Below are 16,652 nucleotides of genomic sequence, written 5' to 3'. Positions count from 1 at the left end.
CTCCTTTCCAAATGCATGAAACTTATGATTCTTCAGTTGATAGCACATGGAACTCAGACTAGTAAATGCAGACATTAGATAGGGTGCTTACTGTGGGCTCACCACTGCTATCCGTGACTCACACCCTTCAGGCCTCACAACAACCTTAGGAGATAGGTAGTTTTATTACACTTAGTTCACCAGGAAGAAATTTGAGGCAAAGTGAGATTGAATAACAACCAGTAAGCAGCAAAGCCAGCAGGTTAATAACTTTTAAGTAAATGAATGAGTGAATGAATGCTTAGTGTACATTATTCAAATTAGAAATGGTTCATGAATGAGGAAGTTTTAAAAAGAAAATCATCTCTATAATGTCCAAAAAGAAAGTCATCTGTGTCTAGGCAGTTCTTAGGATTGGCCTAAGTGTTGCATCTCTGTACCCAACATGCCCATTTGTTGAAATCTAACTTAGGTCAGTCCCAGATTGTAGGTCACTGTCAGACGAGTGGCTGGCACCATGTGAGAGCACCCCAGCTCTGGGTTGGGGCAAAGAAAAGTGTGGAAGGAGAGGCCTTCCCTTGGGATGAAACAAGGACAAGTTTCCCACAGTTTCCTGGGCGGGGCCCAGCATCTCCACCAGTGATGGGGTGTGCATGTGGGTGAATGGGGTGTGGGGCAGGAGGGGGTGGACTGTTAGACTTTATCAATCCTGAAGGCAAAAAATGAATGGAATCACTGCTAATGTTCACAGTAGTTTCTTGGGTTTTTTTTTTTTTTTTTTTTTTTTTTTTTTTGAGACAGAGCGTCTCGCTCTGTCACCCAGGCTGGAGTGCAGTGGCGCTATCTCAGCTCACTGCAACCTCCACCTCCCAGGTTCAAGCGATTCCCCTGCCTCAGCCTCCTGAGTAGCTGGGACTACAGGCACCCGCCACCCCCAGTTAATTTTTTTGTATTTTAGTGGAGACGGGGTTTCACCATGTTGGCCAGGATGGTCTTGATCTCCTGACCTCGTGATCTGCCCGCCTCCACCTCCCAAAGTGCTGGGAGTGCAGACATGAGCCACCACGTCCGACCCACAGTAGCATTTTAACCGAGTGTGAGAGAGAATGCAGAAGCACTGCATATTTATCCCCACGGTGAAATGAGCCCATGCGGCAGTGAATTGCCTTCCCCTCGATGGTGTTAACATTTTGATTACATTCCCTTGGGCTTGGATGCTAATGTTGGCTGGCCATTATTTCCCAGTACCATTTTGACGTTTTATCCAGAAATTAATGGAATTTTTCTCAAGATGTCCGCCCTCTAACCTGAAGACATTCTGGTGATAAGAGAAGGAAAGCAGTTTAATTGACAAATAACAATTTAGCAAAACTCAGGGGAGGTGGCTAACAGACAAGTTAGGAACAGACGAGAACAGACTAGAAGGAAACCCCTCAAATGCAGGGGCTTGGCAGGCTGGCAACAAGAAGAATTTTAGGCTTAAATAGAGCACACACACACACCCTCACACACACACATCCCCTGCCCCACACCCACACCCACACACACGTTCCCTACCCCCCCCCCCCCCCACACACACACACCCTCACACACACATCCCCCACCCCACACAGCTAATGGGAAGGGCCAGGAAAATGCAGTCAGTGGGCACTCTGGGAATTAGGGCAAATATTTGATGCCCCCAAGAAACAATGACTATTCCAGGAATCCCACAGAAGTATTCACTGTGTCCTTTTAAAAATGAGTTTATTTCAAAGGAAGGTTATCTGTCAAGTCTGTTTAAATGCCCAGGACTAGAGGAGCTAACTCTTTAAACATCCAGAATGAATTAGTTATTTTCGCTTTTCCCTCCCCTACTAAAAGCTTCTCTTACATTACTCTAAAGCAGATGACACAGATGTGGTTCACATTCCTCCCAATCCCAGTGGAGAAACCGAGGGCTCACGAGAGGAGCAAGGTGAAGATGACACGCTATATTTGTCAGGGGAGGAAGTTTCAGCCCATGGAGGAAAGAGGAGAAGGGCTATCTTAGTTTCCTGGGCTTATTAGTCCACAAGAAATAAGATCAATGCTGTGCAGAGATGGAAACAGAAACTCTCATGCAGGCCAGATTCAGGACAGACCGGCTGGGAAAGATAACTCATCATTGATCCAGACGTGCTTGGTCTCAGGAGAGAGCGGTTAAGGGAACACGGCTCTGCGGCGCCACCCCTGCCTCCGAGTCCCAGTAGAGGGGAAGCCCCAGGCCTAGTCCACTCTGGGGAACCTGCAGTCACCAGGCAGGGAAGAAACATGTCGAGCCTTTGCAGACACCACAGACTTCATTTTACAAAGAATGGGATTAGACCGTGGGGTCTTCTGTAGAGGAGAAACACGGGAAGGGTCGGCACTTTTAAATTATATATCCCGCCCCACTCCCTCCACCTCGAAGCCTGGGATCTCCATAGATGACAACCCAGGGTCCTAGGCTGGAAGGCCTCATTCCTCTGGAGGACCCTGGGATCCTACAGCCCAGTGCCATTCCCTAAACAGCCTCAGTTTTGAGCCATCATCTTCCTCGTGGAATAAAGAACTGGCTAGGGTTTAGTGGAAGTTAATGTGTCTGTCTGTGCTTCTAAGAAAGGTGTTCTGAAGAGGGAGAGAGGGATGGGCTCTTACCCACCGGGCATTCTGTGGATACAGGAGAGCCCAGCAGTGCCCCTCTATGAGCTGAAAGGCAGCAAGGAAAGACTCAGCTAGAAAGACGGTGAGTCTGTCCCCACCACCCAGCACTCCTGCCCTGGCTGTGGGGTGACGTGGCCAAAAGACCTTACATGAAGGGGACTTCTCACAGGAGGGCTGCTGGGGTCTCCCACCTGCTACCTTGAAACAGTGCCAGCCTGTGCCTGTGTGGAGCTATACCCCAGAACAAAACCAGGAGTGCATCCTGAATGTGGTCAATAAACGATTAGCAGAAAAAGAACAAGGAGCAAACGCGTAAACCTTGATATGCTAGGAAGAGGCCATATTGTATTAGCTTTCCAGTAGCGGTCCCAAAGGCAGGGAAAACTGAAGGATGTATATTTAGAGCTCTTAAAATCAGGTTACTTCTACTAGGTAACCTATAGCTAAGCACACTATAAGTGTACCTAGCAATATTCTTATTGTCATCAAGATTAACTTGTGATTCCAACTTAAGATTTTATTTTATTATTATTATTATTATTATTATTATTTTATTTATTTTTTTTTTTTTGAGACAGAGTCTTGCTCTGTCGCCCAGGCTGGAGTGCAGTGGTGCAATCTCAGCTCACTGCAAGCTCTGCCTCCCAGGTTCATGCCATTCTCCTGCCTCAGCCTCCCAAATAGCTGGTACTACAGGTGCTCGCCACCATGCCTGGATAATTTTTTGTATTTTTAGTAGAGACGGGGTTTCACCATATCAGCCAGGATGGTCTCGATCTCCTGACCTCATGATCCACCCGCCTCGGCCTCCCAAAGTGCTGGGATTACAGGCGTGAGCCACTGCGCCCAGCCCAGACTTAAGATTTTAATTGACTCTCTGGAGCAGGCTGGTGTCTTTGATTTGATGGGGCTGTTTAAGTCTGTGTCACGATTGTGCTGCCAGTGGCCCACCCTGGGGAGTGGAACTCGCCTGCAGTAGCACCATTCTGGCGTTGAAGACAGGAAGCAGGATGAGGGAACCCTGTGGGTGGAGGGGATTTCCCAGACAAGGATCAGAAGACAAAGCCCAAGACGTCACTGGAATCAATTTTGCTGCTGAGTGGAAGACTTCTATAAAATATAGCTTTGCTCCAACTCTGTGCCTGCCCCCCAACCCCAACACCTAATTACCTGCTTTATCCAGGAGTGTGCACAACATCCACGCCGTCACTGAAGTCAGCTCACTGGGTTTGGCCACCACAGTGTTCCCTGCAGCCATCGCTGGAGCTATCTTCCAGGTCAGCAAGTAGAGTGGCAAATTCCATGGGCTGATTAGACCAGCTAAGGGATGACAGCAGAAGCACTGCCTGTGACAGCACACCCCTCTGAGGCGGACTGGCCAAGTGGGGTTATTAACGCAAAACTCCAGCATGCTGCAGGAAACTTAGCTTACTCTTCTAACTTCTTCCCAAGCTTTGTTTATATGTAGCCACCTTCAGGGAAATGAGTCTAAAATATATTTCAAGCAACTGCACCTTTTAAAACAGAGTAAAGTCAATATGATTTACCCATTTCTTGATGGTTCATGATTATGAACAACAGCAATACAAACTCCAGAGCTAAAGAGTTGTCACCTATCATATAGCCAAAGGAATATAAATCATTCTATTATAAAGATACATGCACGCGTATGTTCATTGCAGCACTTTGCTATTCACAATAGCAATAGCAAAGACATGGAATCAACCCAAATGCTCATCAATAATACACTGGATAAAGAAAATGGGGTACATATACACCATTGAATACTATGCAGCCATAAAAAGGAACGAGATCGTGTCCTTTGCAGGCACATGGATGAAGGTAGAAGCCATTATCCTTAGCAAACTAACACAGGAGCAGAAAACCAAACACCTGAATGTTCTCACTTATAAGTGGGAGCTGAACAATGAGAACACATGGACACAGGGAAAGGAACAACACACACCAGGGCCTGTCAGGGGAAGGTCGGGGGAAGAGCGTTAGGATAAAGAGCAAATGCATGCTGGGCTTAATACCTAGGTGATGGGTTGATAGGTGCAGCAAACCACCATGGCACACATTTACCTATGTAACAAACCTGCACATCCTGCACATGTCCCCTGGAACTTCAAAAAAATATAAAAAATTAAAAAACAGTTGTCACCTATCACTAAACAGTTCCAGAATGTGATGCATTTTGAGATTTATAGACTGAGCTTTACTTTTTCAAAAACATCTCCTTCCTCATTATTTTAACTGTCTGGCTGTTATTTCTTCTAACATGTTTCTTTACCTTTATTTCAAATCTGTTGTGGGTTGAGACATAAAATCTCAAGCTTTATATAATTATTCATAAAATGGGGGCCAATAGGTTCAGAGTATTCCTTGTGAGGGCCCTCCTATCAGTGAAGCCAATAACCTTTGGTGCATGGACTGTGACATCCATTTTGGCTAAATATTTTTAAATAAAAATTATCTCTAGATTATCACTTGTATCCTGATCAGAGAGATTTGCTGGATGAATAATGTAATCAGTAGCTAGAATGTGTCTCCATGCAATATTCTGAAACTATCCAGGTTTCCAACCACAAAACACACAAATATGAAAATCTACCTTCTGAAAGGAAATTGATTCACCTTATTTTATACCTTCCCTCAAGCCTGGGCTATGAAAGTAAATGCATCTCTTAGATTATTACATTTCCCATTGAAAAATCCATTCTTTAGGGGATAAAAATATTTTTGCAGCAAAATGTATTAGCACGCTTCTTAGGAGGAGGTAGAGCTTTCCACAACGCCTTGAAAACATAATTTCTGAAGATTTCAAGGAACCAAAGTAATGAAATGTCCCAATTTATTTTTCCTTTTAACGTATAGTCATAAAATGTAACAAGTTAAAAAAAAAGATTTTTTTTCTCCGAGGAAACAGTGACATCTAGTGGAAAGTTTTAGTCATCGCAGACATTTATTTACACGTTCCTCCAAAGGTAAAGAGGCAAAGGAATGCATGAGGTAAGATAATTCTCAGTAGAGGCTTATTTATCACATACCTGGCACCATACTACATGCCCTACGCTTATTAATTTATTTAATACACATAAATAGTTCTTCCCTTTTTTTTTATTTTGAGACGGAGTCTCGCTCTATCACCCAGGCTGGAGTGCGGTGGCGCGATCTCAGCTCACTGCAACCTCCGACTCCCGGGTTCAACCGACTCTCCTGCCTCAGCCTCCCGAGGAGCTGTTGGAGATGGAGCCTCACTCTTGTCGCCCAGGCTGGAGCACAATGGCACGATCTCAGCTCACTGAAACCTCAGCCTCCCGGGTTCAAGTGATTCTCTCTGCCTCAGCCTTCCAAGTAGCTGGGATTGCAGGCGCCCTACCACATCCAGCTAATTTTTTGTATTTTTAGTAGAGACAGGGTTTCGCCATGTTGACCAGGCTGGTCTCAAACTCCTGACCTCAGATGATACACCCACCTTGGCCTCCCAAAGTGCTGGGATTGCAGGTGTGAGCCACTGCGCCCAGCCTGTTTTTTCCTTTTTTAAATATAAGTAGAAAAAAAAAAAATCCTAGCATGTGAATTTACGTATTTACTCTTAGCATCATTCTTTTCCCTATGATTTTCCAAGACAATGTTCCAGGAATAAGTCGAGAACATGAGGCCTGGCATGGTAGCTCATGCCTGTAATCCCAGCACTTGGGGAGGCCAAGGTGGGAGGATCACTTGAGGTCAGGAGTCCGAGACTAGCCTGGCCAACATGGTGAAACCCCGTTTCTACTAAAAATACAAAAATTAGCTACATGTGGTGGCTAGTGAGCCGAGATCATGCCACTGCACTCCAGCCTGGGCTACAGAGACTCTGTTTAAAAAAAAAAAAAAGTAGGGAATTTGACACAAAGAAAATAAACTAGAAATAGATTTTTTAGGCCAATGGATTTTAGGTAAAAGAAAAATATCAGCCTTTCCTTTTCCTTAGCCTGTTCCTTGAGGACAATGACATAGAATGTTGTGAGCATCTGCAAGCATAACCGGGAGGCAGGCTCTCACTGAACAGCACCTACCGACTCCCACCGGGGTCCGAACCGTGTAGTGCATGCAGCCCAGGTGGTCCATCTGCGTGCACTCTGACGTGTGGTGCAGGATGGAGGAAGCGAAGAACCTGAAGTTCTGCACAGACCGGGGAATGTCCATGGTTCTTGCCAGTGCTAAGGTTTTCCCTGTAAGAAGCAAACAACATAAAGTACTATTGGCTAATGGGGACACTCTATCCGTCAGCTTCCACCGCCCACGTGGCCCAACTCACACTGAAACGGCCTGGATTCCTTCTAGCCTGGGGCAGGCATTCCTTGACCTCACAAAGACTTGATCATGGTTTGATAAAACCATAAAATATTTAGGTATAAGGTTGGAAACTGAAGTGGGGGGTTAAAATTGAGTCAATAGTCTTTGTTTTGTGGACTGAACACATCATTCTCATCCTCAGTTTGCCAGATGCTACCACTTCGCCCACACAAACTCTTGCAATTCAGTCACCAGGCTTTGTACCTGTGACAAAGGTATTGAAATATGGGTGTTAGGACAGTTGTATTTGCACAGCAGGAAACGAAACACTTTCATACACATGGAATGTGTATTTCATGACCTCCCAACACATGGTAGAGTCATCAGAAGGGTGGCTGGGAACTCCCTGGCACGGGATGCTGTGTGGCACCTGCTCGCCCATCACATGCCCTGCATGTCCTAGCTCCTGGATGGAGTAGAAAGAGAAGCAGAAGTTTACCTGGACTGCTACTGAGTTCTCTTTAGCGATGTAGGGAGACTGGCCAGGAACACCAACAGAGAACTATTTCTTTTTCACGGGATTGGACTCAGGCTGCTTTCTAATTTGGGCTTGGTTTACAGCACACATATAATTTTTTAAACTCTTGCCTTATCCTAACAGATATTCTTGCAAACATTTACAGATATTTACTCCATTACCCTGACCTCAGGGAAGGAGTGGAAAAAAAATCAGAAAATGTATCGGGAGTGGAATGGTGACTGACATATCAGAAAACATCCTAAATAACCTGACTGCATAACTGCTTTTCGAATTATCTTTGCTTTGAAATTTTCTGCTTAGAATGAGTAGGAGACTGCATGATCAGCCCTAGTTCTTCATCTCTCCCTATGTCCATGCCCTTTGCTGTATATATTTGCACTTCCTTTCATCCAATGGACAGAGTATATTTCTTTGCCCCTCAGCTTTTGGGTCCAGCCATGTGACTTTCTCTGGCCATCTGAATGAGATGGGGTGGGCCAGCTGCAAATCCTGGCCTTCCCAGGCCTGGGGCAGGAGAGGGTTTGCTCTCCACTTCTACTGTTGCCAGAGGAGCAGGCATATGGGCTGGCCCGATGGCCCCAGGAGGGGTAACATGAATAATCAGAGATGCCCTGAGTCCCATGTTACAGTTAAGAGGCAACTCTCACCTTGGTCTTTAGACTCGGCCTGGGCAAACTCCTCCAGGGACTGCTCCAGCAAATCCGCCACCTGGTTCAGGACCCGCGAGCGCTCCTGGGGGCTGCGGGATGACCAGCCGGGAAAGGCTTCTCTGGCGGCCTTGACCGCAGCTTCGATCTTTGAGGAGCAAATGGGAGAGAGGGTCACCTTAAAGCTGTTGCTCCTGAGGGGATGGATGAAATCAGAATCCTCAGGTCTCCATACACCTCATTTTTTTGTTGTTGTTTTTTATAGACAGATTCTCACTCTGTAGCCCAGCCTGGAGTGCAATGGCGCAATTTTGGCTCACTGCAACCTCTGCCTCCGGAGTTCAGGTGATTCTCCCACCTCAGCTTCCCGAGTAGCTGGGATTACAGGCATGGCTAATTTTGTATTTTTAGTAGAAATGGGGTTTCACCATGCCGACCAGGCTGGTCTCGAACTCCTGAATGCAAGTGATCCACTCGCCTCGGCCTCCTAAAATGCTGGGATTACGGGTGTGAGCCACCGCACCTGGCCCACCCCTAATTTTGAATATTCAGCATGCCCCAGTGTTGGGCCACCCACCAAGTAAATGACACAGGTGTTTACATGACCAGCAAAGGAGGGGTACCATAGAAACAAAGAAACACACTCCATTTCAACCAATGCATCCTGAATGTGGTAATCAGAGCATTAGAAAGAAGCTATTTGAATTTTAACAGATGTACATTTTCAATCACTTCAGAAACTAAAATTTTTAAAAATATTGTGGGCCAGGAGTGATGGCTCATGCCTGTAATATTAGCACTTTGAGAGGCTGGGTTGGGAGGATCTCTTGAGCCCAGAAGTTTGAGACCAGCCTGGTCAGCATAGTGAGACCCTGTCTCTACACAAAGTTTTTTTAAAAAAATTAGTTGGACCCGGTGGTGCATGCCTGTATTCCCAGCTACTCAGGAGGCTGAGGTGGGAGGATCACTTGAGCCCAGGAGGTAGAGGCTGTAGTGAGCTGTAATTGTACCACTGCCCTGCAGCCTAGGTGACAGACTGAGACCCTGTCTCAAAGAAATGTATATGTTATACACATATTATATATATAGTGTATATATATATATAGTATATATATTACAGAAGAAGAAAATTAATCTAGATATGTGGAATCTCTAAAGCTTCTAACTCAGCTCTGACATATCTTATAAGGTCTGAAATTTTGGGTGAAATCACATCCTCAGATTGTCAATTTCACTTGAAATGACTAATTATATTCATAATTTATTGACTAATTTTTATATAAGAGAATATGCTAAATACTTTATACAAATTATTTTATTTAAGTCCTTTTAAAATTCTATAAAATAAGTATTTCTATGCCCAATTTACAGATGAGAAAACTGAGACACAGAAACTCAAGTAACTTGCCATAGGTCACACAGCTAATAAGTGGCAGAATCAGGACTCAAACCCAGATTTTGGTGGTTCCCAGGATCAGAGGTTGCTCTGCCTGCTGCCTGGTTCTGCCCAGTGGAAGAGGCCTTACTGGGGAAGAGGAGATTTGTGGCTGAACAGATGGCTTGGGTACCTGCTTTTAGAGTTACATACAAAAGGAAACAATATATGTATGGGAAGGTATGGGCAGGATCAACTCATGGCCAAAATGTGATGTAGGCAAAATAATTTTCAAGTCCTCTTCTGCCTTTCTCTTCTCTCCAGCAATGTCTAAGTAATGCCTTCTCCAGAGATGACAAATCCCTAACCCGTGTCTCACTCCTCTCCTTTCTCACATACATGAAAAATTATTAGAATCACAGCTGTCTTCCACCACTGGGCCCTGGCTCAGACTCAGAATCCTTTTCCATAGGCTTCTGGCAGCCGTGAGCATCTTTTTTGGAGGACTTGTCCTGAAGCAATCTAGCCACCCGAGCCTGTGCTAGCCCTCATGCAAAACCTGACCCACACCCCTCCTTCATTTTCCTCATGCAAAGTGACTGATATGGTTAGGTTTTGTTTCTCAACCCAAATCTCATCTTGAATTGTAATCCCCAGGTGTCAAGTGAGGAAAGTGATTCGTTTGTGGGGGCTATTTTCATGATAGTGAGTGAATTCTCGTGAGATCTAATGGTTTTATAAATGATAGTTTTTCCTGGGCTTCACACGCTGTCTCGCCTGCCGCCAGACATGCCTGCTTCCCCTTCGGCCATGATTGTAAGTTTCCTGAGGCCTCCCCAGCCATGCAGAACTGTGAGTCACTTAAATCTCTTTCCTTAATAAATTACCAAGTCTTGGGTAGTATCTTTATAGCAGTGTGAGAACGAACTAATACAGTCACTTTTAGCTGAGCTGAAGTAAGGTTTAAAATGATTCTCATCTTAATTAGAAAGTTCTAGAAATATGGTGGCTTCACCTCAAAAACTAAATCTTGGATGTGGACCTGTAGACAGGATGGGAGAGGAGATGGCTTTAGTTTCCTCCACCACTAGCTGCAGCCATGAGGAAGCCCCACTGCCAGCCAACAAGAGGAGCATGAGGAGCATGAATTCCTACTCAATGTAACACTCTGATCTTTTTGCTATTCAGAAAATTCAAGTCCACATATATTTTCCAAGTTTCCTTATAGCACATCTTATGTCCATGTAATATAGAATATACATTAATGTACTACATACAATAATATTAGCATAAGCTAATACATAGAAAGCATTTACTATATGCCAAGCACTAAGGGTTTTACACATATTAGTCTGTTTAATCCTCAGAATAACACTACAAAGTAGATATCATTATTATCCTCATTTTATAGATGAGGAGACTGAGCCTTGCAGAAGTTCAGCTCTAAGTCAAGGCCATGGTTACCAAGTGGTGCAGCTTGTCTTTGAACCAGGCAGTCTGACTCTAGTATGTGCTTATAACTGCAATGCTATAAGGCAAATGTGCTATGCACACAGGTGTGCATGTGTGTGTGCACACATGTGCACATACCAATGGATCTAAGCATCAGAGATGAGAGTGTTAGCACTGTCCTCTGTAAAATAAGGATCGTAATAGAGACTTCTAGGTTGTTATAACTTGCTTCTTTGGATAATCCATGTTAAAGCGCTTACTGAATGTACACTACCAGACTTTAAAATATACTACAAAACTATAGTAACCAAAATAGCATGGCATTGGTGTAAAAACACACACACAGACCTATGAAACAGAATAGATAATCCAGAAATAAATCCATGCATTTACAGCCAACTTGTTTTTTACAAAGCTGCCAAAAATATGCATTGGTGAAAAGATAGTCTTTCCAATAAATGGTGCTGGGAAAACTGGATAACCATATACAGAAGAATGAAACTAGACCCCTCTCTCTCACCAAATCAAATCAAAACAGATTAAAGACTTAGATAGATGTTAAGACTCAAAACTTTGAAACTACTATAAGAAAACACAGGGTAAATACTTCAGGACACTGATTTGGGCAAAGATTTTTTTGGGTAAGACCTCAAAAGCATAGGCAACAAAAGAAAATTAAATAAATAAATAAATAAAACATTAAGCTAAAAATTTTCTGCACAACAGAGGAAACAATCAACAGAGTTAAGAGGCAACCTACAGAATGGGAGAAAATATTTGCAAACTATCCATCTGACAAGGTATTAATAACCAGAATATATAAGGAGCTTGAGCTTTTATGTATACATATACAACTCAATAGCCCGCCCCCCACAAATCCAACTTAAAAATAGGCAAATGATCTAAATACATAGTCCACAAAAGAAGACGTACAAATGGCCAACAGGTATATAAAAAATGCTTAACATCACTAATTATTAGGGAAATGCAAGTCAAAACCACAACAAGTTATCATCTCATCCCAGTTAAAATGGCTATTATTAAAAAACAAAAAATAAAAAACGCTGTTGAAGCTGCATAAAAAAGGGAAGACACATACACTGTTGGTGTGAAAGTAAATTAGTGCAGCCATTATGGAAAACATATGAAGGTTTCTTAAAAAAAACTAAAAATAGAACAACAATATGATCCAGCAATCCCACTACTGGAAATGTATCCAAAGAAAAGGAAATCAGTATACTGAAGAGATACTTGTACCCCCATGTTTGTTGCAGCACTATTTACAATAGTCAAGATATGAACTCAACCTAGTGTCTATCAACAGATGAATGGATAAAGAAAATATGGTATATATACACAATGGAATATTATTCAGCCATAAAAGGGAACAAAATCCTGTCATTTGCAGCAACACAATTTGAGCTGGAGGATATTATGTTAAGTGAAGTAAGCCAGGCACAAAAATACAAATATTACATGTTCTCACTCATATGTGGAATCTTTAAAAAGTTTATCTCATGGAGGTAGAGAGTAGAATTATGGTTACCAGAGGCTGGGAAGGGTAGAGGAGAGGATAGAGGTTGGCTAATTAATACAAAAATATGGTTAAAAGGAATAAGTTCTAGTAGAGTGACAATAGTTAACAATAATTTATTGTATATTTCACAACAGTTAGAACTATTTGGAATGTTCCCAACACCAAGAAATGATAAATATTTAATGTGATGGAGATCCTAATAACCCTGATTTGATCATGACACACTGTCTGCATGTATCACAATGTCGCATATGCCCATAAAGATGTACAATTATTATGTATTAATTTTTTCATTTTTTTTTATAAAAGAGCTTAATGACTGCAAAGCACATAGAAAAGCTGAATAAATGGGAGCCACTGTTAGCAGCATCAGCAACATTTTTCTGGGTGATGTTTTGGGAAATTGGACATGCGGTTTGTATGGTAACCATATTTTTCAAGCCAGAAAAAAACTATGACTTATGGGATCAGATAGGATATTTGGAAGTTGGATTGCTGAGAAATTGAACATATCTATTACTCTACTAGCTAGTGCATCCATACCTCACTCTATTTTCTAAAAAGGTATGAGCAGTTAAGTGCAGGAAATATTTCAGCTGAATTTGGCATGTTTGTCATTTTTCACTTCACTTTGGCAAACAAGGAAGAGTGGGAAACACAAAGCTGGATTTCCCAGAGCTGTGTTAGGTCATTTGAAGCAAACAAAATTGCAGATTATAATTTAACCAATGCATTAACCAACATTTGCAAACATTAATCCCTAAGTCTAAAGGTTTATTTTAAATGCAAGACAGATTTGAAGTATTAACAAAAGAGAAAAAAAATTAGCAGTGTTCTTCAAAAAAAACTTTGTATAGAATATATATCTTTATATGAAGGCTATAATTATATTTTAAATAATCTAGTTCTTTGTGCCTTAAAAATAATAAATTATAATTCATAAGGCATTAGATGACTATATGTACATCAGCTACATTTACCACTTCAGATATATTTACATTCTTAGTGCAATAATTGATAGCTAATCAAATATATCTCAAATATTTTACAAAATACTCCAAGTAAAATTAATACTACATCGCTAAAAAAATGTAATGCATATGCCATTAAACACTTTGAATAAGAAAAAAGATGCTGTTAATTCTAACTCCAAAAATATATGGGAATTTAATTTTGAGTTTCATCATTCAGATGCTTGATTTTATTTTACTAGGTATTTTGAAGATATGAGAAATTATGAGAAGACAATCTAAAATAAAGCCCACAGTTTTTTGCTTGTTTGTTTGTTTTAGTAACGCTACACATTTTTTTAAATTCCATAGATATAGTGGTAAATTTAAGCAGTGCTTGGTGGAGAAAAGGGAATATTTAACAAAGCGATTACTCTTACAAATAATACTTTGTACTAGACACTGATTAGGAAATGTTCGAGAATTACAAAAAAAAAGAACTGCACACAGGGCTGTGTTAGGTTGGCTAGAAAAATGACTTACTTCTGAATATAAATCTTCCTAGAACTCAAATCTTCCTTCTATCATGTTTAACAATCCTACATCTTCCCCCAACTGCCTCTGCTTTTAGAAAACTGTTACCCATAATTGGCCAACATATTAAACACATTTCGGTCTTCTTTAAGTGCATATACTCACCTCATCTTTTCCACTATTTGGCACTCTGCAATACACTTCCCCTGTTGATGGGTCGTAAGAATCTATATATGAGCTACAAGGTAAAAATTTTCCATCTATGAAGTTTTCCAGCATCAAAAGTGCCTTTGTTCCAGCCATAGCAAGGAAAAATTCTGCCTTTCCTCTTTACGACTGAGCACTCAGGTTGTCCCCACCACTGTCTGGACTCCTGAGTGAGCTTCCCCCTTCCCAGCCCCCATCTCCCCTTTGCCAATCAGTGAACGTGGGAGGACACCTGACACTCTCAGAGAGCATTCCAGTCTCCAAACTCAGAACTAAGAGAGTGGCTGAATGTTTCACAGACTTCTAGTGCATTACTTGACACGGATAATTGTGTGTAACACTAACAGCTACTTACGTAGGTGTTCATAGCCCTTTAAAATCGTCAAAAGGCATCTGTGCGTGTGATTTTATCGAGTTCACACTGTAAACTGTTCATTGCTCAAACACTGATTGGATGTCAGGCCCCGAAGCAAGTCCTTTACATGAATTTACTCATTTGTTTCACACAACAGTCCTGTATGAAGTAACCGTTACTTCCTCTTTTTATAGAAGAAACTGAGCCTTGGAGAGATTAGACCACTTTTCCACGGTCACATAGTTAGCAGGGGATGAACCGTAGCCTTTTAATCTCCAAATCACACACTTTTTTCTCAACACATCACTGCTCACCCTGCAGAGGTGGCTGAAGACAGATGCCCTCTTTCCATGGCTCATCTGTGTTTCTTTACCTTGGCTGCCCTCTCTCGGAAGAGCTGTCTCTCCATCCCAAAACCGGGGCCACAGTGGCTGTTCACATCTTCCTAGATGTGCCATGGAAATAAAGACAAGCCAAAAACATGTGTGACACATATAGCAAGGGGTTTAGATCCATGATGTAGCTGAGAATTTCTACAAATTGGTAAGAGAAATGAGCAGCCCAACAGAAGTAATAAGCAAAAATACAAAAAAGCAATCCATAGGAAAAGCAACACAATTGACTAATGAATATATTAACAATGCTCAGCTTTGTTGTTAAGCAAGGAATGTGAAATACAGAGGTGGCCTGACTTGCCAATCAGACTGGAGAGCATTTTTAAAGATTGAGAACATCTACTCTGTGGGGACGTGGAGAAGCATCCCTAGGCCATAGGCGGGAGGGTTCGCAGAACACTGCTTGGGGCAATTTGTCAGTGTCTGGTCAATTTCCTTTCTAGGAATCTCTCCTACAGAATTACGTGCTCGTGAACAAGTAGGTAAGTCACAGGACATTGTTTTTTATGATAATTTAAAAATCAAAACAACCTAAATGTCCATGAATTGGAGAATATTACAGTATAATTGTTATATTCATAACAAGGAATACTACTTAGACATTAGAAGGATGTATTGTTAAGTGAAAAAAGAAAGCTAGTGAATAATATATATGGTATAATTTCTTTGGCTATTTACATAGTTGAGGGGAAGGCGTTTTTACTCTAAATACTTTTAAACTGCTTGAATATTTTATGGCAAGCCTATATTACTTTTAAAATTATGATTTATAGTTGTAATTCAGTTGAACGTTAGGTAGCAATATTCTAAAATTCATTGATCACATGGGGGCACTTGCTGGCTGTGTACCTCCTTAGGCCCTCTCTGCTTCCATCTTTATTGGTCCCTAGATATTCTCCAAAATTCTTGCTAATCTCTGATGCAAAGCAATAGGCAAACCCATTCCCTGTGGAACTAAGCTCCGGGCCCCTCTCAGCCTATCTAAAGACTATCTATGACACTCTGCTGAACAAAGGACCAACTTCTTGGTCTTTTCTTCTTTGCAGTTCAAAAGTTCTGCAGAAGCTTTGGAAATATAACTCATTATCTTTAGCATAACTACATTCTTTTTTTTTTTTTTTTTGACAGAGTCTTACTTTGTCGCCCAGGCTGGGGTGCCGTGGTGTGACCTTAGCTCACTGCAGCCTTGAACTCCTGGGTTCAAGTGATTCTTCTGCCTCAGCCTTCCAAGTCACCAGGACTACAGGTGCGTGCCACCACACCTGGCTAATTTTTGTATTTTTTGTAGAAACGAGGTCTCGCTATGTTGGCCAGGCTGATCTAGAACTCCTGGGCTCCGGTGATCCTCTTGCCTCAACTTCCCAAAGTGCTGGGATTACAGGCATAAGCCACTGCACCCAGCCATAACCACATTCTTGGCAAGAGCTCAATCTCCTCATCTAGTAAAAAGTAGGAAAGCTGTATAAAGATGTTTAAAGATATACATTTTTTCTCAGCTTAAAATTTTTAACATTCCTTTTCTAGGTTACTTTTTTATTTTTAAATGAACTTTTATTTATTCCTCCACCACATACAAAAATTATTTTTTGAATCCATTTTATTTTTTATGTTTTTATTTTTATTTTTGGATACAAGTTTCCCTGTTACTCAGGCTACAGTGTAGTGGTGTGATTATAGCTTACTGCAGCCTTGAACTCCTGGGCTCAACTAATCCTCCTGCCTCAGGGTCCTG

The 16,652-nt window shown here is 41.8% G+C and overlaps 1 protein-coding gene across 1 annotated transcript in view; it reads right to left on the bottom strand.

Annotated features, from left to right (window-relative positions):
* The window catches only part of ALDH8A1 (aldehyde dehydrogenase 8 family member A1), a 32,093-nt gene extending 17,758 nt beyond the window's left edge, over nucleotides 1-14,335 (bottom strand). Inside the window, exons 1-4 of the mRNA XM_010370754.2 lie at nucleotides 14,129-14,335; nucleotides 8,116-8,263; nucleotides 6,708-6,863; nucleotides 3,814-3,963 (exon numbers count right to left, since the gene is read on the bottom strand). Of these exons, the coding sequence (XP_010369056.1) occupies nucleotides 3,814-3,963; nucleotides 6,708-6,863; nucleotides 8,116-8,263; nucleotides 14,129-14,266 (592 nt within the window). The 5' untranslated portion in view covers nucleotides 14,267-14,335. The remainder of the gene's footprint in view (nucleotides 1-3,813; nucleotides 3,964-6,707; nucleotides 6,864-8,115; nucleotides 8,264-14,128) is intronic.
* Nucleotides 14,336-16,652: the final 2,317 nt, after the last annotated feature.

Source organism: Rhinopithecus roxellana, chromosome 4 (assembly GCF_007565055.1).
Source record: "Rhinopithecus roxellana isolate Shanxi Qingling chromosome 4, ASM756505v1, whole genome shotgun sequence".
NCBI lineage: Eukaryota > Metazoa > Chordata > Mammalia > Primates > Cercopithecidae > Rhinopithecus > Rhinopithecus roxellana.
This window is presented reverse-complemented; position numbering and strand designations above follow the sequence as displayed.